Source organism: Bos indicus, chromosome 13, assembly GCF_029378745.1.
Source record: "Bos indicus isolate NIAB-ARS_2022 breed Sahiwal x Tharparkar chromosome 13, NIAB-ARS_B.indTharparkar_mat_pri_1.0, whole genome shotgun sequence".
NCBI lineage: Eukaryota > Metazoa > Chordata > Mammalia > Artiodactyla > Bovidae > Bos > Bos indicus.
The window spans coordinates 47,104,772-47,125,771 of NC_091772.1; the positions used below are offsets into that span (position 1 = coordinate 47,104,772).

Consider the following 21,000-nt stretch of genomic DNA (forward strand, 5'->3'; position numbering starts at 1 on the left):
CTAAAGTGAAAAAAAGTCAGACACGAAAGGGTAAATATTGTATGATTCCATTCATATGAAATATCCAGAGTAGTCAAATCCATAGAGACAGAAAGTAGATTATTCATTGCCAGCAATTGGAAAGAAGGGGTAATGAGAAGTGATTTTGAATGAATGTGAGCTTTTCTTCTGGTATGACACAAATATTCTGGAATAAGAGATAGTGAACAACTTTGTGAGTAGACTACATATCACTGAATTGTACAGTGTGAAATGGGGAATTTCATGGTATTTGAATTATATTTAAATGAAAAAAATTTTAAACATAGAATTACCTACCTAAGAATAGAAGTGATTAATGGGTAGAGGGAGATTTGAGCATTTGTTTGAAATTTAATCTGTTATAAGAATATTTCAGCCCACTTGTTTTTCTCCTAAAAGCCTTGAGTCCAAAGCCTTTTCTAGCCATAGAATCAAAGCCTATTCAATGAAAGTTGAAAAATGTTATACAAAATTCTCTCCCTCTAAAAAGGCGAGCACCACAATATTTAACCACAGAGTGGTTGAATTTAAAACCTGCTTGCCTCTCCTGCAATATGTTATATTAGAGGACGTGCTGGTGTCAAGAGGTGACAGAATTGTTACCAGGTAAAATAAACCTGTTACCAGGTAAATAATGTGCCAAAAGCTCAACCCCCTTTACTCAACATTAAATACTAAAATTTCCTCAAGAAAAACTATGATCTTTGATAAACAATTGGAGGACCTGGAAGTTGTTTCATGCACCAGTTTTCTGATGACTGCCTTTTCTATTAGATTACAAGTCACTCCTCCAGCAAACTATTGCAACAACTTTCATCCACCTGGTGGAAACTTTACCCTTTTCCCCAAAGATGGCATTTCTCTGGACTTCTCAATCTGCCCAGCAGAGGTAGCCCTGTTGTTTCTTTTCCACCTAGTAGAGAAGTTACACAGATGATTAAGGACCCACCCTTCTGTACCTCCATGTTTTATTTACTTTGACCTGCTTTCCTTGTTCAGGGGCCTTGCTATACCATTTAAGAACCCATCTGAGTAAAGCATGTGATGTTTTGGCTTTTCCTCTATTGGTGCTCATTTCATTTGGTTTTCCCTCCCAAGTTTATATCTGATTCTCCTTCCCTGTGTGTCATTTCATATCTACATGTCACTTCCACTTGAGGTCAGTTCAGTTCAGTTAGTCGCTCAATCGTGTCCAACTCTCTGTGACCCCATGGACTACAGCTCGCCAGGCTTCCCTGTCCATCACCAACTCCTGGAGCTTATTCAAACTCACGTCCATCGAGTTGGTGATGCCATCCAACCATCTTATCCTCTGTTGTCCCCTTCTCCTTCTGCCTTCAATCTTTCCCAGCACCAGGGTCTTTTCCAAGGAGTCAGTTCTTTGCATCAGGTGGCCAAGGTATTGAAATTTCAGCTTCAGCATCAGTCCTTCCAATGAATATTCAGGACTGATTTCCTTTAGGATGGACTGGTTGGATCTCCTTGCAGTTCAGGGGACTCTCAAGAGTCTTCTCCAACACCACAGTTCAAAAGCGTCAGTTCTTTGGTTCTTCAATTCTCCTGACCACTTGAGGTCAGGAGATCAGAAAAGATGGAAGAGGGGCACTGGTTCATGTAGTTGAAAAGTTTTAAATGTTTCCATATGGCAGCTAAAGTGAATGGCTGAGAAGATCTTTTCCAACCCTTGAAAAACCCTTGAAATCAAGGACATCTATGGTAGAGGTGGATGTGGTCTATGAACTGCTAGTAGAGACATATCTGCAGGATGAATCATTCCCCTTACAATGACCACCATTCAGGGCTAGAAAGGAGAATGCACTGTTCAGTGTTAGCCTTTCCTACAGACCACAAAACTGAGTCATATGGAAAAATTTGCAGCACAGAAACAATTGTGAAAGAAATCCAGCAGAACACTAAAGATGTCAATTATCCCTCTCTGTGCCTTCCTCCCTACAGCCCTCTCAGTGGCTATCTGGCCTGCCATTCAGTTCAGTTCAGTCGCTCAGTCGTGCCTGACTCTTTGTGACCCCATGAATCACAGCACGCCAGGCCTCCCTGTCCATCAGCAACTCCTGGAGTTCACTCAGACTCACGTCCACTGAGTCGGTGATGCCATCCAGCCATCTCATCCTCTGTCATCCCCTTTTCCTCCTGCCCCCAATCCCTCCCAGCATGAGTCTTTTCCAATGAGTCAACTCTTCGCATGAGGTGGCCAAAATACTGGAGTTTCAGCTTTAGCATCATTCCTTCCAAAGAACACCCAGGGCTGCTCTCCTTTAGAACGGACTGGTTGGATCTCCATGCAGTCCAAGGGACTCTCAAGAGTCTTCTCCAACACCACAGTTCAAAGGCATCAATTCTTTGGCGCTCAGCATTCTTCACAGTCCAACTCTCTCATCCATACATGGCCACTGGAAAAACCATAGCCTTGACTAGACGGACCTTAGTTGGCAAAGTAATGTCTCTGCTTTTGAATATGTTATCTAGGTTGGTCATAACTTTCCTTCCAAGGAGTAAGCGTCTTTTAATTTCATGGCTGCAGTCACCATCTGCAGTGATTTTGGAGCCCAGAAAAATAAAGTCTGACACTTTCCACTGTTTCCCCATCTATTTCCCATGAAGTGATGGGACCAGATGCCATGATCTTTGTTTTCTTTTTTTTGGTGCCATGACTCGGATCTTTGTTTTCTGAATGTTGAGCTTTAAGCCAACTTTTTCACTCTCCTCTTTCACTTTCATCAAGAGGCTTTTTAGTTCCTCTTCACTTTCTGCCATAAGGGTGATGTCATAAGCACACCTAAAATAAGACACTGTCTTGCCCATCCTCACTTCCTTCCCAAAACTAGTCTCATTGTTTTCCTTCTAAGCCGTTATCTCTGCAGACCTCCACCAAAATGATCACCACTTCCTCTACACTCTGATAACCTTTGCCTGGTACCTAGCATCGTATAAACTGAGCCAAGGGACTGTTTTGTGTATTACAAATATTACCAATCACAACCAACTACCGTCACTTCCCCAAGCCTAATTTTAAAAACTGTATTCAAACACATCATGAATTCTTACCTTATTGTACCTTAGAGGCACTTCTAAGATGCTTCCCTTCCTTTTCCTTTAAAAATTTTTTATTTTAATTTATGTTGACTGTACAGGCTTTTCTCTACAATTGTGGAGAGCAGGAGGAGACTCTGTAGTTGTAGTGCATGGGCTTCTCCTTGCAGTGGCTCCTCCTGTTGCAGAGCACAAGTTCTAGGGCTCGGCAGGCTTCAGTAGTTGAGGCACATGGTCTCAGTAGTTGCAGCTCCGAGGCTTTAGAGCACAGGCCCAGTAGTTGTGGCACATGGGCTTAAGTGCTCCACAGCATGTAGGATCCTCCGGATCAGGGATTGACCACTGAGCCACCAGGGAAGCCTTCTGTTTCTTTTCTTATGTTGTTCCCTCCACCTGGCCCCCTCTCCATCTGACAAACTCCTGTTTATACATCAAGACCCAGCTGAAATGTCTTTCCCTGCCAGACCTCTTTGTGAGTCTGATGAAGCCTATGGACCTTACTCAGAATAATGTTTTTAAATTCATAAAATATAGAGGTTACACAGGAAACCAATTATGCTGAAATAGAGTTATCGAAACATTTTTACACTGATTAAATGTAAATATCTATAAAGTCACTAAATAAGATCTACTAGCAGGCCTAATGACCTCAAGTGATAAGTGTAAGTAGAGACGATATTTTGAGATTTGCTAAACCTGGAATCAGGGTCATCAACTTGTTCTGGTGTGCCTCATACTTCTCGTTTCAGCACTGAAAAATCCCATGTCCCAGGAGCCTCCTCACTCCCTAGCAAACTAGGACAGTTGGTCACCCTTCCTGTAATGTGACCTGAAAACATCTGTGATTCTAGCCAGTTATGGTCACAGGTATAGCTAATGATACTGTGTCTGCTACCTGCATTTTTCAGGGAGGAAAATCTGCATTTCAGGTAGCTGCTGCTGCTGTTGCTGCTAAGTCGCTTCAGTCATGTCCGACTCTGTGTGACCCCATAGACGGCAGCCCACCAGGCTCCCCCGTCCCTGGGATTCTCCAGGCAAGAACACTGGAGTGGGTTGCCTTTTCCTTCTCCAATGCATGGAAGTGAAAAGTCAAAGTGAAGTTGCTCAGTCGTGTCCGACTCTTAGTGACCCCATGGACTGCAGCCCACCAGGCTCCTCCGTCCATGGGATTTTCCAGGCAAGAGTACTAGAGTGGGGTGCCTTCACCTTCAGGTAGAAGTTAGTGGAAATAAAGATGTGATGGTTTTCCTAAGTTCATGTATCTTCCAAATTCTATCCATGGACTGCCCCTTGCCAGTTTAAGAACCCCTGCAACTAGCAGGACAAAGTTAGGCCTAATCTCCCCTAACCTTTATACTTTGTTAACTCTGCTACAACTTACCAAGCTGTTGTTACTGTTTATTTAAACAATGCAGCAAAACTTCTCCATTGAGCATCATTCCCACAATGGTGGGAAGAATTAAAAGAAGTCTTCTGTACAGTGGGGCCAGAATGCAGCAGACGCATGAGGAACCTTGGAGACCTCTCATGCAGATGTATCTAAATTTGTTGAACAACTTTGGAAAACTGCTTAGCTGCAGTTTTAGTAAAAACTAAAGCTGGAAAGACACGTATCTGATGACCAAGCCTCTCTGCCCCTGAGGGTTTTACCCAACAAGAATGAGAGCTATGTTCACCAAGAGATGTACATAAGAATTTTCAAAGCACCTGCATTTATAATAGGTCCAAGTGAGAATCAACCCAAATATCCATCAAGAGGTGAAGAGATAAACTGTGATTTACTCATATAATCATATATCATGCAGGAATGAGAACTGAAAAATAACACTTCTAGGCAACAACACTGATGAATCTCACAAACATAATGATGAGCAAAAAAGCCAGCAACAAAAGAGCACTTATTGCATGATTCCATTTGTGCAAAATACAAAAGCAGGTGAAACTAGCTTGAGCATCAGAAATCAGGACAGCATACCGTTGGATGGGTGGGTGGGTGTGGGTGTAAGGGTTTAGAATATTCTGCAGGCTACATAAGGTTCTTTACTTTGTGAAGATTTATTGAACCCTGCACTTATGGAATGTACATTTTGTCATATGCATGTTGTGCTTCAATAAAAGCGTTTGTTTACAATGTTGGAAAAGCATTCCCACCTACTGGTGAATCTCATCCCAATAAAGCCACTGACATCAAGTGACCTCTCCCTGCATGGTTAATTTGTTTGGCTCTGCAGCTTGACCACCAATTTTCCCACCGAATATGAATTGTCCTGATGGTGCTTCAATTTTCTCCTGGCTGAAGGCCATCACAGACCCAGCCTCTGGAACCCACCTCTTCAGCCTTTGTTCAGTTCAGTTCAGTCACTCAGTTATGTCTGGCTCTTTGCGACGCCATGAATTGCAGCAAGCCAGGGCTCTAACTCCCGGAGTTTACCCAAACTCACATCCATCAAGTCAGTGATGTCATCCAGCCATCTCATTCTCTGTCATCCCCTTCTTCCCCTTCCCCAATCCTTCCCAGCATCAGAGTCTTTTCCAATGAGTCAGCTCTTTGCAGGAGGTGGCCAAAGTACTGGTGTTTCAGCTTTAGCATCAGTCCTGCCAATGAACATCCAGGACTGATCTCCTTTAGGATGGACTGGTTGGATCTCCATGCAGTCCAAGGGACTCTCAAGAGTCTTCTCCAACACCACAGTTCAAAAGCATCAATTCTTCAGTGCTCAGCTTTCTTCACAGTCCAACTCTCACATCCATACATGACCACTAGAAAAACCATAGCCTTGACCAGACGGACCTTGGTTGGCAAAGTAATGTCTCTGCTTTTCAATATGCTACCTAGGTTGGTCATAACTTTCCTTCCAAGGAGTAAGCGTCTTTTAATTTCATGGCTGCAATCACTATCTGCAGTGATTTTGGAGCCCAAAAAAATAAAGTCTGACACTGTTTCCACTGTTTCCCCATCTATTTCCCATGAAGTGATGGGACCAGATGCCATGATCTTCGTTTTCTGAATGTTGAGCTTTAAGCCAACTTTTTCACTCTCCTCTTTCACTTTCATCAAGAGGCTTTTGAGTTCCTCTTCACTTTCTGTCATAAGGGTGATGTCATCTGCATATCTGAGGTTATTGATATTTCTCCTGGCAATCTTAATTCCAGCTTGTGCTTCTTCCAGCCCAGAGTTTCTCATGATGTATTCTGCATATAAGTTAAATAAGCAGGGTGACAATATACAGCCTTGACATACTCCTTTTCCTATTTGGAAATGTTCTGTCGTTCAGCCTTTGTTAGATATCTTCATATTAGTAAATCCTTCATTAGTATTTCTAACAGACCAGTAATTAACAGGCTAACACATGCCCATGCACTCAAAGCTGCATTTAGAGCTTAGCTTGTTTTGTTATTTAGTAGCTAAGTCATATCTGACCCTTTTGTGGCCTCATGGACATGTGGCCCCATGGACATTGCTTGACACTGTTGGAATCATAGAACTGAATACAAATCTTTTTGTATTTCAGATGAGAGATTTGTAAGATTTGTATTGAACTCTGTGATTCCAACAGCACCAAGCAATGTTTGATAAGCCCCAGCAAATATGGAAAACTCAGCAGTGGCCACAGGACTGGAAAGGTCAGTTTTCATTCCAATCCCAAAGAAAGGCAATGCCAAAGAATGCTCAAACTACCGCACAATTGCACTCATCTCACACGCTAGTAAAGTAATGCTCAAAATTCTCCAAGCCAGGCTTCAGCAATATGTGAACTGTGAACTTCCTGATGTTCAAGCTGGTTTTAGAAAAGGCAGAGGAACCAGAGATCAAATTACCAACATCCACTGGATCATGGAAAAAGCAAGAGAGTTCCAGAAAAACATCTATTTCTGCCTTATTGACTATGCCAAAGCCTTTGACTGTGTGGATCACAATAAACTGTGGAAAATTCTGAAAGGATGGGAATACCAAGCACCTGATCTGCCTCTTGAGAAATCTGTATGCAGGTCAGGAAGCAACAGTTAGAACTGGACATGGAACAACAGACTGGTTCCAAATAGGAAAAGGAGTACGTCAAGGCTGTATATTGTCACCCTGCTTATTTAACTTATATGCAGAGTACATCATGAGAAACGCTGGGCTGAAAGAAACACAAGCTGGAATCAAGATTGCCGGGAGAAATATCAATAACCTCAGATATGCAGATGACACCACCCTTATGACAGAAAGTGAAGAGGAACTAAAAAGCCTCTTGATGAAAGTGAAAGAGGAGAGTGAAAAAGTTGGCTTAAAGCTCAACATTCAGAAAACGAAGATCATGGCATCTGGTCCCATCACTTCATGGGAAATAGATGGGGAAACAGTGGAAACAGTGTCAGACTTTATTTTTTGGGGCTCCAAAATCACTGCAGATGGTGACTGCAGCCATGAAATTAAAAGACGCTTACTCCTTGGAAGGAAAGTTATGACCAACCTAGGTAGCATATTGAAAAGCAGAGACATTACTTTGCCAACCAAGGTCCGTCTAGTCAAGGCTATGGTTTTTCTAGTGGTCATGTATGGATGTGAGAGTTGGACTGTGAAGAAAGCTGAGCATTGAAAAATTGATGTTTTTGAACTGTGGTGTTGGAGAAGACTCTTGAGAGTCCCTTGGACTGCAAGGAGATCCAGCCAGTCCATTTTAAAGGAGAGCAGCCCTAGGTGTTCTTTGGAAGGAATGATGCTAAAGCTGAAACTCCAGTACTTTGGCCACCTCATGCGAAGAGCTGACTCATTGGAAAAGACTCTGATGCTGGGAGGGATTGGGGGCAGGAGGACAAGGGGATGACAGAGGATGAGATGGCTGGATGGCATCACCGACTCGATGGACGTGAGTTTGAGTGAACTCTGGGAGTTGGTGATGGACAGGGAGGCCTGGCATGCTGCGATTCATGGGGTTGCAAAGAGTCTGACACAACTGAGTGACTGAACTGACTGACTGACTGGTGGGGGGCAATAAGTGATACCTCTTACACAGTTGTGAAAGGTGACTCTCAGGGTGAACTTCCACCTGCCCCATGGATGCTCAGTAAATATATTGTCTGTTTTCTGAGACAAAAAAGCTACTTACATGACAAAGAAGGCTAAGCTCTCCTCTGATGATAACTGAAGTCACTAAAGGCAGAGAATGGCACAGTGGAATTAAAACCCAGGTCTTGAGTTCACACTAGCTGTCTTGGCAGCATCCCTAAGGCTTCCCCTGAAAATGAGGGGCACTGTGGATAAATGAAATTTTCATTACCCTGACACAGTGATGGTCCCTCTCACCTGTTCCAGGTAAAAGTATGAAAGAAATCCAGGGGAAGTGAAGGGCTGGATTTCTGGGGAAGACTTTCTCTTTTTGGACATTTCCCTGCATATTAGGGAGAGAAGAAAACCACAGATCAAATTATGCTTTAAATATTATGCTTTACAAAAACATAAGAGACATTAGAAAAGTGGTGGGAAACTAAATGAGGAACTTCAACATGGTATCCTCTTCCAGCATTCTCTGCCCTTCTTTGAATCTTCGGTTAGAAGTTTCAGCTGTTTCCCACTCCAGTATTTTCTGTTGCTGTTGTTTGTTAATCACAAAACCATATCCGATTCTTTGTGACCCCATAGACTGTAGCATGCCATGCTTCCCTGTCTTTCACTATCTCCCAGCGTTTGCTCAGGTTCACGTCCCTTGAGTCAATGATGCCATCCAACCATCTCCTCCTCTGTCACCCCCTTCTCCTTTTGCCTCCAATCTTTCCTAGCATCAGAGTATTTTCCAATGAATCAGTTCTTCACATAGGGTAATCAATGTATTGGAGCTTCAGCATCAGTCCTTCCAATGAATATTCAGGGTTGATTTCCTTTAGGATTGACAGGTTTGATCTCCTCGCTGTCCAAGGGACTCTCAAGAGTCTTCTCCAGCACCACAATTCAAAAGCATCAATTCTTCAGTACTCAACCTTCTTTATGGTCAAACTCTCACATCTATACATGACTACTGAAAAAACCATAGCTTTGACTATACAGACCTTTGTCGGTAAAGTGATGTCTCTGGTTTTTACTATGCTGTCTAGGTTTGTCACAGCTTTTCTTCCAAGGGGCAAGTGTTTTTTAATTTCATGTCTGCAGTCACTAAAAATCACTGCAGTGATTTTTGGAAGCCAAGAAAATAAAATATGTCATTTCTTCCACATTTTCCCCTTCTATTTGCCGTGAAGTGATGGGACCGGATGCCGTGATCTTAGTTTTTTGAATGTTGAGTTTCAAGCCAGCTTTTTCACTCTCTTCTTCCTCATCAAGAGGCTCTTCACTTTCTCCCATTAGAGTGGTATCATCAGCGTATCTGGGGTTGTTGATATTTCTCCTGGCAATCTTGATTCTAGCTTGTGCTTCATCCAGCCTGGCATTTCGCATTATGTACTCTGCATAGAAGTTAAATAAGCAGGGTGACAATATATAGCCTTGTCGTACTCCTTTCCCAGTTTGGAACCAGTCAGTTGTTCCATGTCCAGTTCTAACTGTTGCTTATACAGGTTTATCAGAAGACAGGTAAGTTAATCTAGTACTCCTATCTCTTTAAGAATTGTCCACAGTTTGTTGTGACCCACACAGTCAAAGGCTTTACTGTGGTCAATGAATCAGAAGTAGATGTTTTTCTGGAATTCTCTTGCTTTCTCTATGATCCAATGAATGTCCACAATTTGATCTCTGGTTCCTCTGCCTTTTCTAAGCCCAGCTTGTACATCTTGAAGTTCTCGGTTCACGTACTACTGAAGCCTAGCTTGAAGGTTTTTGAGCATAACCTTCCTAGCATGTGAAATGAATGCAGCTGTAAGGTAGTTTGAACATTCTTTATCATATCCCTTCTTTGGCTTTGGGATGAAAACTGACCTTTTCCGGTCCTGTGGCCTGCTGAACTTGCCAAATTTGCTGACATGTTGAGTGCAGCACTTGGACAGCATCTTGAAATAGCTCAGCTGGAATTCCATCGCCTCCACTAGCTTTGTTTGTAGCAATGCTTCCTAAAGCCCATCTGCCTTCACACTCCAGTCCTTTCTGGATCAACTTAAAACACAGAGTTCATGCTGTTACCCCTGTTCTAAATCTTCAATAGTTCCCTATTTTCTTACTTATGAGCATGTTTTTCACACTCGTGTGTGCTCAGTCATGTCCAACTCTTTGCAATAATTCTACTTATATGAAGTACAAAAGCAGGCAAAAGCAATTTGTGGTATAAGGAGTCAGCACAGTGGTCAGTATAGGGAAGGGGCAGTGACCGGATGGGAAGATAAAAGGCTTTGGACTTTGTCATATTCATCTCATTAATCTTGGTGCTCATTACATGGGTGTATTCAGTTTGTAAGATTACACAATGCTGTATACTTAGGATATGTTTAGCTTTCTATGTGTATTAAACTGAAAGTGAAAGTTGCTCAGATGTGTCTGACTCTTTGCTACCCCATGGACTGTATAATCCATGGAATTCTCCAGGCCAGAATACTGGAGTGGGTAGCCGTTCCCTTCTCCAGGAGATCATCCCAACCCAGGGAACAAACCCAGGTCTCCCGTATTGCAGGTGGATTCTTTACCAGCTGAGTCACCAGGGAAGCCCAAGAATACTGGAGTGGGTAGCCTATCCCTTCTCCAGTGGATCTTCCCGACCCAGGAATCGAACCAGGGTCTCCTGCACTGCAGGTGGATTCTTTACCAGCTGAGATACCAGGGAAGCCCCCTGTGTGTAGACTTCAATAAAAAGAAAAAATTGAGTATGGTTGTTTAGACAACTACACAGCTATCTAATAAGTATTTTTTTCCAAAACACATTTCAATTCTTTATCATTAGGTCATGAGCTACTTTAGCTGCCTTATTCATCTCTATGCTCTCCCACATAACAGACACTTGATAAATTTCAAGAAGCCAAGATATGGTCAGTAATCTTCCCACACACCAACCTTTCTGTATACAGTGATTTTGCCGTGGCATCTTCTATCTTAATGATCACTTTATTTATTTCTAAATGTTTTCAAAAAGGTCCAAGATCTAACAAACATAGAATTGATCTAATAATGATCCCTTCATGCATTCTAAAACTCAGTCTTTCCCTGTTTTGCTTTTTTTTTTAATCCACATAATTTTTAATTATTCATATTGTTTCAGTGAAAAGGAAAAAGAGGAAAGAGTTTTTTCTTTCCCTTTCCTGAGAACAACACAAACAGAACAGTGAGCAGGCCTGAACATTCCTAGTTTCTTTTTAATTTTAACTGCTCCTAACTCTGCATGTCTGCAACTAAGTTTGCTTTTCAGCCCCCTAATTCTGCAGGAATTACATTTCGCACCTATTATCCTTTGCTTACCCTTATAACACTCCTTTCCCCGTGTAGTTACATATGAGAAGGAAGGCCACAGAGCCACAGAGCTGCCGGACTCAATTACTGGGTTACTGCTGCCAGCCTATGACTATTTTTGGCAAGATCCTAACACCTTTGTTCCTCATCGTTGACTCCTAACTGCAATCCCTCATCTTATGTAAACCCCTAGACTCCTCATAGAGTGGGGAGCAAAGTCTTGAGGCATGAGCCTACTGCGTACCTCTCGCCACTGGCTGAGAATTAAAGTCAACTTTATATTACCTTCAAACTCTGTCTCCGCATTTTTTATTCAGCTTTGGTGGGCAGAGAAAGCCCAGATTTTGGCTGACAACAATGTTGCAGAGAAATACATCACAGTCTTTGTGTCGTGGAGCACCCAACTCGGTGGAATCAGTCTCATTCTCCAAGGTCTCTCAAAAATGATCAAAATTCTATTATTGTCTTAATATAATTTTCAAGGCTGGAAGACACAATTCACCCAGCCCTGGCCTTTCAGCTCATTTGAAGAAACTAATGTTCTCTCACTAATTCCTTGTCTGTTTGTTCATCTGCTGGGTGTGGGGCAGGATCAGAGCAGTTCTGCACTCTCTGCATCTGGTTAACAGTTTTCTTGCTTCATTTGCAGCTTCCAGGGCTCCTCCAATCTTCTCAAACGTTTCACAGCCCTCTACACTCCTCTGTGCCTCCAAGAACAGCCTTTTGTTCGCTGACAAGAGGAATCTGCAGCCTCATCATCTCTAAACCAACCTCCCACAACCCTCTGGGCAAAGTCCTCCCCAAGGGAAAAGAAAGAAGCGGAAGGCCTGGAGGGGAGGGGCCCTGGAGGTGGTTGCGCCAGATGGGGACAGGCAGGGTGGACAGAACACAGAGTTCAGAACAGGGCAATGGGCCCGGAGGGGCAACACAGCCTCCTGGGTGGGTGACCTTGGGACTTTCTGGGCCCCATGACATTATAGTGTGAAGGAGCTGGACTAGAGGAGTTTGAGTCCTTTCCAGCTCTAAACATCCCAAACCTAATTATTACCCTAAGCATCTATTATGTTGAACAAACGTGTACTGACATTTGTCTCTGGATAGTGAAATATTAAGTCTTTTTCTTCCTCTCTTCTGCATTTCACAAATAGTTTATGCTAATTTTCCACTACTGATAATGTGTGTGTGTGCATATGTCCACAAAACCAAAATATCTATGATTCTAGAAAGAAAATGAAAAAGATTCTTTTCTAAGAGAGGAAAAATGAATAAAATTTAAAGGCAGAAGCAGAGAAGAAAGAAAAGTCCATGTGGAAGCCAAAAATCCACCTAGCGTAGAAGCCCTGCAGGGACAGCATTTGATTTGGGGTTTTCCACCTCCAGGGTGAAATGTCTTTGTAAACTCTTCTGGCATCATCTGCTGGTCATTCCAGAAGAAACTACTTAACATGGTTCAAAAAAGGGCTTTGAAGTGAATTTGGGGGACCATTGATAGGGTCATATTCAGGGTGAAAATGGTATTCTATTCACAGGTAAATCTCATTCTGGTCTCACCTCCAGAAGTCACTTTTGATTTGGTGTTGCAGTAATGATTGTAACAGGAACACTTAAGTCCCTTCTGTGTGTTCACCTGATAACCATGCACAACCCCTTGTACCACATGAGGCAGATCTCCCAGGTCTCTCCCCGCTAGGCTTGGGCACAACTAGAGAGAGGCACTCTGAGGAAACCCACTCTCAACCCACACCATCTTTGAACCGTGTGGGTTTCATCTTCCTTTGTCTCTGTCCCTTGGGTTTCTATAAATATTCAACTCATTGGCCTTTGGAATAATTGATTGGTTTAACCATTCCTAGCAACCCAAAGTTCTGGCAAGTGCTCTCATTTGTCTTCCACCCAACATTAGCCCTGCTTTCCAAGGAAGCTACTCTGAAGAAGCTCCCCCATTCCCTGTAGGTCCAGGCTGTGGGTCACGAGGTTCAATGGGTATCTCACCCACTTCCCAACCTGATCCTTCCTACAGAGGCTGCCTAGCAAAGGCCCCTTGGCTTCTGAAACTGGTCTTTAGGTGAAGGACAGTATGCATAACCAACAAGGCTTGTTTAAAGCGCCCTCTTATAGACTCACAGACTTAGAAGCTTATGGTTGCTGGGGGGAAGGGATAGGTAGGGACTTTGGGAAGGTCATGTACACACTGCTATATTTAAAATAGATAAACAACCAAGGCCTATTGTATAGCACATGGAACTCTGCTCAAAGTTACAGAACATTGTTAATAACACAACTAATAATTATAGAACATATGGTAATAACATAATTAATACCCCAATACAAAATGTTTTTGGTGTTAAAAAAGAAAATAAATAACATTAAAAATTAAATAAATAAAACACCTTCTTATAAATGTTGAAGGAAAAGCATTTTCCTTCTAACATTTTTTCTTTTCAATCTAAAAGTCACCTCTCCAAATATCAGTCTTAAAATAGCCCTAACCAGGCTCCTTGAACAGATACAGCCACTTATCTGTACAGCTGTGACATTCTGATATAGTAAGAAATATATGTTTGATCTTCATCCCCAGTTCCTGGCTCAGAGCTTCTAAAACCCTATAACTTCCTGAGTGATAGGGGTGAGAGGAACATCTTTCATTATAGTATTTGGTTTGTCACCTGATTCTGGCATGGGTTTCAGAGTTTCAACCTGGAAAGGTTGGTGAATTCATATTCAGGAAGAGTGATGTAACCCCACACTCACGGGAACTCTTGTGCTTGGAAACCTTCCAGACATGCCCTGTATACCTCTTCATCTAACTGTTCATTTATATCCTCCTTAATCAAACAGAAATAGTAAGTTTAAAATATTTTTAATAAATAAGATAAATAAAAGGCACCTCTCATGTCTTTCTGGACTTCACCAACTTCTTCACATGGTGTTTATTGGTGTTTATTAGTAAAGAGTAATGAAAGGGCCCATCCGTCTCAAGGCAAAGAAGTACTTGGGAACCCCTGATTGGTCCTGCCAGGAGAGAAAGGCTCCCATATTTGGAAAGCAGCAGGAATGCACCTCCCCCTGCAGCTCCTACATAGCTGGGCAGGTCCAGGAGTATGTGCAGAAGGTGCACAAGAGGACAGGGTGCCCGTGGCTCCAGAGGTGCATCAGAGAGACCCTAAGGTATGTGGGGAGCAGAGTTTATGTGTGATAACCATTTCTGTGGCCAGGGCTGTTTATTTTTAATACCACTACAAACCATGCAGTGATTTCTTGACTCTCACCTCCTGGGATGGGTCCCAAGTCTGGGGACACTTGAGAGAAGATTCAAACATCACTGGGGTTCCTGTCTATGTTTTGGTGCTATAATAAAATGCTAGCTTAAGGGTTGGCTGGTTAGGATTTTCTTTTGTTTTTAAGCCCTTGCCTCTGAAGACTCATTTATTTCTCAAGGTCTCTATGCTTTTATTTTTTAATTTGATGCATGCATAATTTATGCCATTATTCTTATTTAAGGCTTCTCCTACCAAGGGGTATGGGCTGATGAAATAGGTTTAGGAGATTAATGAATGTTTTCTTCACACTTGGATCCCTTTGGAGAAAGCTTGTCTGAGCTCACTGTGATTGGTGGGCAATGATGAGTGGGATGCTGGAAGGCTGGGTGCTCAGGCTGCTGCCTGGCACACTCATGCCCACCCTGGGACAGTGACTAGGTGATGTCTGCATGTAAAGAGAGGTCAGCAAAGGCCTCTTTGCAGGAGTCCAGAGAAGCGTGGATGTGCATGCAGTTAGGTTGCATCTTGCCTATTTTTCTGCATAAGAACCTGTGTCACACTAGAGTTGAACATTTCAAACAAAGAAGTACTAATCATTTTAAGGAATACTGCAGGGAGGGTATATTAGGGCCTAAGCAAGATAAACTTTTCAACCTCCTTCAGCTCTGGCACTGGTGAACTCAGGAAATCTTCTAGAAGACGGTCTAAGCAGGCTCTGCTATTGTAACTCTCTGTGTATTCCTGATCCACATGGACAAAGGTCCAGGTGCTGAATGCCCTGAATATTTGACCTTAAGAGATGGAGTTCCACAATAGCTATTGTAGTTTCAGGAACTAGTTGTGACTAACTACCAGACTGGGGGCCTTAAGGGGGAGGGATATTTCCTGAGGTCATCAGCAGTCTTTCAGATGTCCTGGGGCCAGCCTGACTCTTGGTGCTTCCCCAAGCCCTCTTGTCCTTCCTCTTATTTCATTTCCTCTGAAATTCTTCATAGGCCCTGCTGTTCACTTAACTGAGGGGCCATCGGAGCTGCTATTCACTTAACCTCATGCCCAGTAACTCAAAAGCACCATCCCCTTCAGCAGCTCAAAAGGGTAATGGGACATGGCCCTTGGGTACCTGGGAAAAGCATCACAGGGCTGGATTCAAATCCGCCCTCCATTCCCTGCTGTTGTGTGGCCTTGGGCAAATTACTTAACTTCTGAAACCCAATACAACTTTTATAAAGTGAGGATAATAACATACCTACCCCATGTGAGAATTAAGTTAGGCAATGTCAGCAGCTGGCATGGTACATGCAATAAGAAGCTGGTTGAGGGAAGAGGGTGGGACCCCACTCTCCCCAGGGTGTGATTAGAAAAGATATCCACGAATAATCAAATTGCCTGTTGCAACTTCTGATCTGTCTGAGAAAACCAAGATCACTATCCTGAATGGTGTAATTCCAGGCCAGAGCAAGAAACTTGGTTTTGACTTAACCCTATGCAGACCAAGACTGGGAAAACAGTTATGTTTCAGGAAAAATGTAAAGGGTGCAAGAATGACATTCCTCCCAAAGAATCTCCTACACACAGGAGGGGACATGGAGACTCAGAACTCCACTGAGGAAGTTAACTGCTCCAGCCTTTTCTGTTGCAGATCCCGACACAATGAGGAAACATCTGGGTGGATGCTGGTTGGCCATTGTATGTATCCTGCTCTTTAGCCAACTCTGCTCAGTCAAGGCGAGAGGCATAAAGCACAGAATCAAGTGGAACCGGAAGGTCTTGCCAAGTACCTCCCAGGTCACGGAGGCCCGCACTGCGGAAATCCGCCCAGGGGCCTTCATCAAGCAAGGCCGAAAGCTGGATATCGACTTTGGAGTGGAGGGCAATAGGTACTATGAGGCCAACTATTGGCAGTTTCCTGACGGCATCCATTACAACGGCTGCTCCAAGGCCAATGTCACCAAGGAAAAGTTTATCACCAGCTGCATTAATGCCACCCAGGCGGCGAATCAAGAGGAACTGTCCCGTGAGAAACAAGACAACAAGCTTTACCAGCAGGTCCTGTGGCAGCTGATCAGGGAGCTCTGCTCCACCAAGCACTGTGACTTTTGGTTGGAAAGGGGAGCAGGACTTAGGGTCACTCTGGACCAGCCCATGATGCTCTGCCTGCTGGTTTTCATTTGGTTTATTGTGAAATAAGCTTGCAGGCAGGTTGGCAGCCACAGAGATCAATAGGCAAGCAAACCATAAGCAAGTTATTTCAGTTCTTCTCCTCTAACCCCAAACCCCACGTGTTCTGAAGGTACCAAAGAGCAGTGATTGATTCTTCAGTGCTTTAAATAGCACTCCCAAGTATTCACTCAGGTGCTTGATTATATTTGATAAATGTGTGGGTATCAATCCTCTCCAGGCTCTACCTAAAGTTGGCTTGTTCATCATTGCATTCTCAACTCTGGTGTAGCATCTGGCCCACCATATTATGCAATAAATGTTTGGTAAGCAGATAAAAGAATGTGCCAGGGACCATACCAAGCACTTCATAATGCTTCCTGACAACTCTCTAAGGTAGGTGTAATAGGTGTTATTCTCTTGGTATAGATGAGAAAATTGAGGCTCCAAGAAGTAAAACAGAAAGTATCAGCCATAATTCAACCCTGGCTTATCTAACCCAGATTTCCTGCTCTGTACGGTTATACTTTTGGAAATACGAAATTACTGATGCTGATGGCCATGTTTTTGATAATTTATTACATGGAAGTTAATTAATTAGTTTAATTAAAGTAAGGTATAATAAAGGAAATTAAGCTAAAATATAAATAAAATCTAGACAAATGTCCATATTGCCTAGTAAGGAAGTATTACCATCTTGATTCCTGGAGTAGTCTAGATCTATGGCACAAAGATGTTTTTTCACAAGAAGTATAAGTATTTGCTACTTGCATCTCTGAAGCAGTTAATGTATTTAAGAAACTATTTCTAAATGATGAATTTCCTTTCTAATGTTCCTCCAACCCTGTGTGCATGTTTTTAGGTATACATGCATCTTTAAATATATCCCCTTTATACAGGTGCTCCATACAATCTCCGGTCATTCTCTTACTGCCACTTTGGTGAGGGGCCATCATTTCCACGAACCACTTACAGCTTCAAAAACACAATTCCTCAGTAGAAAGGTTAAAAATGAAGTATATCTTTAAGAAGATCAAGTAATGAATTCATACATGCCATAATTAGGAATTATCATTAGTTAAACTACATTTATATTACAAAATATCAATACAGTTTAAATAAAAATAATGAATCTAATACTCTAAAAGATGCCCCCAGAGGCTCTCTGAGGATATGCTCAGAGTACCCAGCCCCCACCCTCAGGAGTTGTTGAAACATATTTGGTGATAAAAGTTGCTGAATATTATCAATTGGTGAAAAAATGTGCATTGTCAGGCAATTTTATCCAAAGTATTCTAAAATGTGACTGTTGATAATGGTACCTTTTGTTCTGATCTCCACTGCTAATCAGTGTTCTTCTCAAGGATACAGTTGGAAGGTTTTTACATAGAAAGTCAGTGGAGGACTTGGAGGCCAGACAGCCCAGCACCTTCCCCTGGGTGTGAGGGATACCTGCCTCCCTGCCCTGACAGCTCAGGGAGCTCCTATGCAGGAGTTCCTGAGGAACTCCCACCTCTGTGGCTTTCACGCTGATGGCACTATGCTCATCTTCCACAGTCCTGGTGAGTTCTAGATCAGAAACTAAGACTAAAGTCCAGAACACATACAGGTTATTTCCTACATGTCACTATTTTAATAATAACAATAGCAATAACAACAAAGTACCTATAGGCTGATGTTAAAATTTCAAGTCCCGGCTCTCCTGAGTTTAATTATAAGGGCACACACAGCCTCGTAAGTAAAATGACTTCACTTCTTATGTGAAAACACTCAGCCGTGATGTAGTACGTTTTCTATAATTCCTGTCTTTCTTCATTTCATTAATAGTTCCAGAAACCAGATTTAAGTGGGTGTGTAGTAGATTGGTATATAGTGATTTAAATGTCAAATTTATTATTGGAACTTTAAATTGATTCCATATGTATTTGAACATCCTTGCTCATGTTTATGAATTATGAGATAAAGTCAAGGCTTTGTGAGTCTAGTTTTTCACTTTAGCAAAGGTCGGTCAAGTGCCTACTATGTATAAGACATTGTGAAGGATTTCTGAATTATTCTTGATGGAGTCATTTTAAAAGTGAATAATTTCACCAACCATTGATTTCTTGTCCCTTCTAAGCATTCATTTTAAAAATATGTTTATTGTAAAAATGACACTAAAATTACAACAGAAATCCAAAACCAAACATTGCCCACAGTTCCAGGATCTGATTGTCAGTGTTCTCATTTTGCCCTATAACCTCCTAGTCCTTACCATTTGCATATACAAATGTACATATTTGCAATGATAATTTAAGTGATCATTTATATTCTAAATTTTTGCTCAACTTTGTTCTATGCTTTTTTCATTTTTCTATGATTTAGGGGTTTTTGCCTCCTGCTGCCTTCCCCAACCCACTCTCCTTCCTGCCTGAGATGTAGCCTCCATGCTTTCATTGTACTCATATAGAGAGTTATTTGTTTGATCACTTTTTAAAAATACTGTAATCATAGAACTCGCATTTATTCTTCTGCAATTTGTCTCACTGTGTTATCACCTTCACCCTAGTGCAACAGCCACCTAGTTAGTTAACTTGTCCTTTAGGATGTGGCATGATATTCTATACCATGGACCAGACCCTGATTGATTTAATCGTTTCCTTGTTGATGGACCTTCATTCGGTTTTTTGCCACTGCAAACAATAAACATCAATGTACAGACAACTTTGCAATCTGTTACTTTTATTTCTGTGGAGTAGATTTATACATGCAACATTTCCAGAACAAAGCTACGTATAATTTAAGTTTTTCTAGACATGACTAGATTATGTTCCTAAATAGCTGGAGCAATTCTCATGCTACCCCCTGCAGTATACTGTGCTAACTTTAAAAGTCTCTATGTCATTTAAGTTACAGCAACTGCCTTTTCTCCAAATGGTGCTTGAGCATCTTTTCTACTTTGCACACAATGCACCTAAATCTTCCCAACTAATTTCTGAGCATAAAGACTATTTGAAAATTGTAAAACTGTTAGCAGTTTCCATCCTACACCTAGTCCGCGGCCCAAAACATCTGGAAAGCCAGAGTGTGTGGGGGCTTCTGCTCAGAGGGTGGTTTGTTTGCACAACTCCACACTCCCTAACTGGCAGAAGAAGCACAGTGTGATGTTTGGTCTTGGCCTTTTTATTGATCTTCAGTAAAATAGGAAATAAAAGTATCTGCATCCCAGCAAGAATGCTCTCCAGGTCGTAAAAATCAAAAGAAGCAGAAATCAAACATGCAGTGTAAACAGCCCATGCTTCTCCTTTCCTCTGAGCTGTCTGGGCAGACAATCAGCATCTTCCCAGAGCCCTCACACCCCACCTGGCTTAGGATATGACTGGCAATGTTGAGAAACCCCACCCTGTGGTCCTAACGAGGTGTGTCCCAGGTAGTGGCCATGAGTTTGTCTTGAGTTGCCCCTACTCTCTACCTCAAGCTTTCTGATAACAAGCGACTGACTTTGGGAAGTGGACCCCTGGCCTTAACTTTGCACTTCCAGTTTGGTCACATCTTTCATCTCTATCTTTTCTGCATGTGCTGTATATGGCTGGACAAGGATGCCCTAAGATATTAATACCCACATGTTGCTATGTGGCACACTCTGGAGTCTGCCAGGGTCTCCACTTGAAATGCTGACAGTGGGGCCCACGTGCCTATATGCGGGTAGTGATAACACATGGGCAGACTACATATGCCAGGCAAGTAATCAAGAAAACTTACACAGATGTGGCATGATGGCTTTTTTGTTTCCCCAACTGAAAGCTCAGGTGCTGCTCAATTGAAGAGCAGACCTCTGATAATCCTAGCTCAGGTCAGTGGCTGCATGTCCACTTTTTCTGCCAGAAGGCCATGCAGTCAGGCACAGCAGAGGGCTTGTCCTTATCTTATCCTCACTGTCCATAGAAGTCCCTGTTTCAGTTGGGCACCCAGCCTCACAGGTAGAAGAGAAGGGAGCCAGACTCCTATACTACTGGGAAAAACAGACACCTGCAACATGTAAATAAGATGATATATCTTTGACATCTCTTAGCCAATCCCATCAAAAACCTGCTCCAGAAAAACAGACTCAGCTGTTTCCCTTGGCCAATGGGAGCCTTCACCTGTACCCATGAGAGGCCTCAGACTGATCACCCTACTCCCAAA

General features: G+C 42.4%; 1 protein-coding gene across 1 annotated transcript; it reads left to right on the forward strand.

Annotated features, from left to right (window-relative positions):
• Positions 1–14,507: 14,507 nt before the first annotated feature.
• On the forward strand, positions 14,508–19,539 carry PRND (prion like protein doppel). The gene is made up of 2 exons (XM_019973351.2): positions 14,508–14,587; positions 16,319–19,539. Exon 2 carries the CDS (start codon positions 16,330–16,332, stop codon positions 16,864–16,866), a length of 537 nt encoding a protein of 178 aa, XP_019828910.2. The 5' UTR covers positions 14,508–14,587; positions 16,319–16,329; the 3' UTR covers positions 16,867–19,539.
• Positions 19,540–21,000: the final 1,461 nt, after the last annotated feature.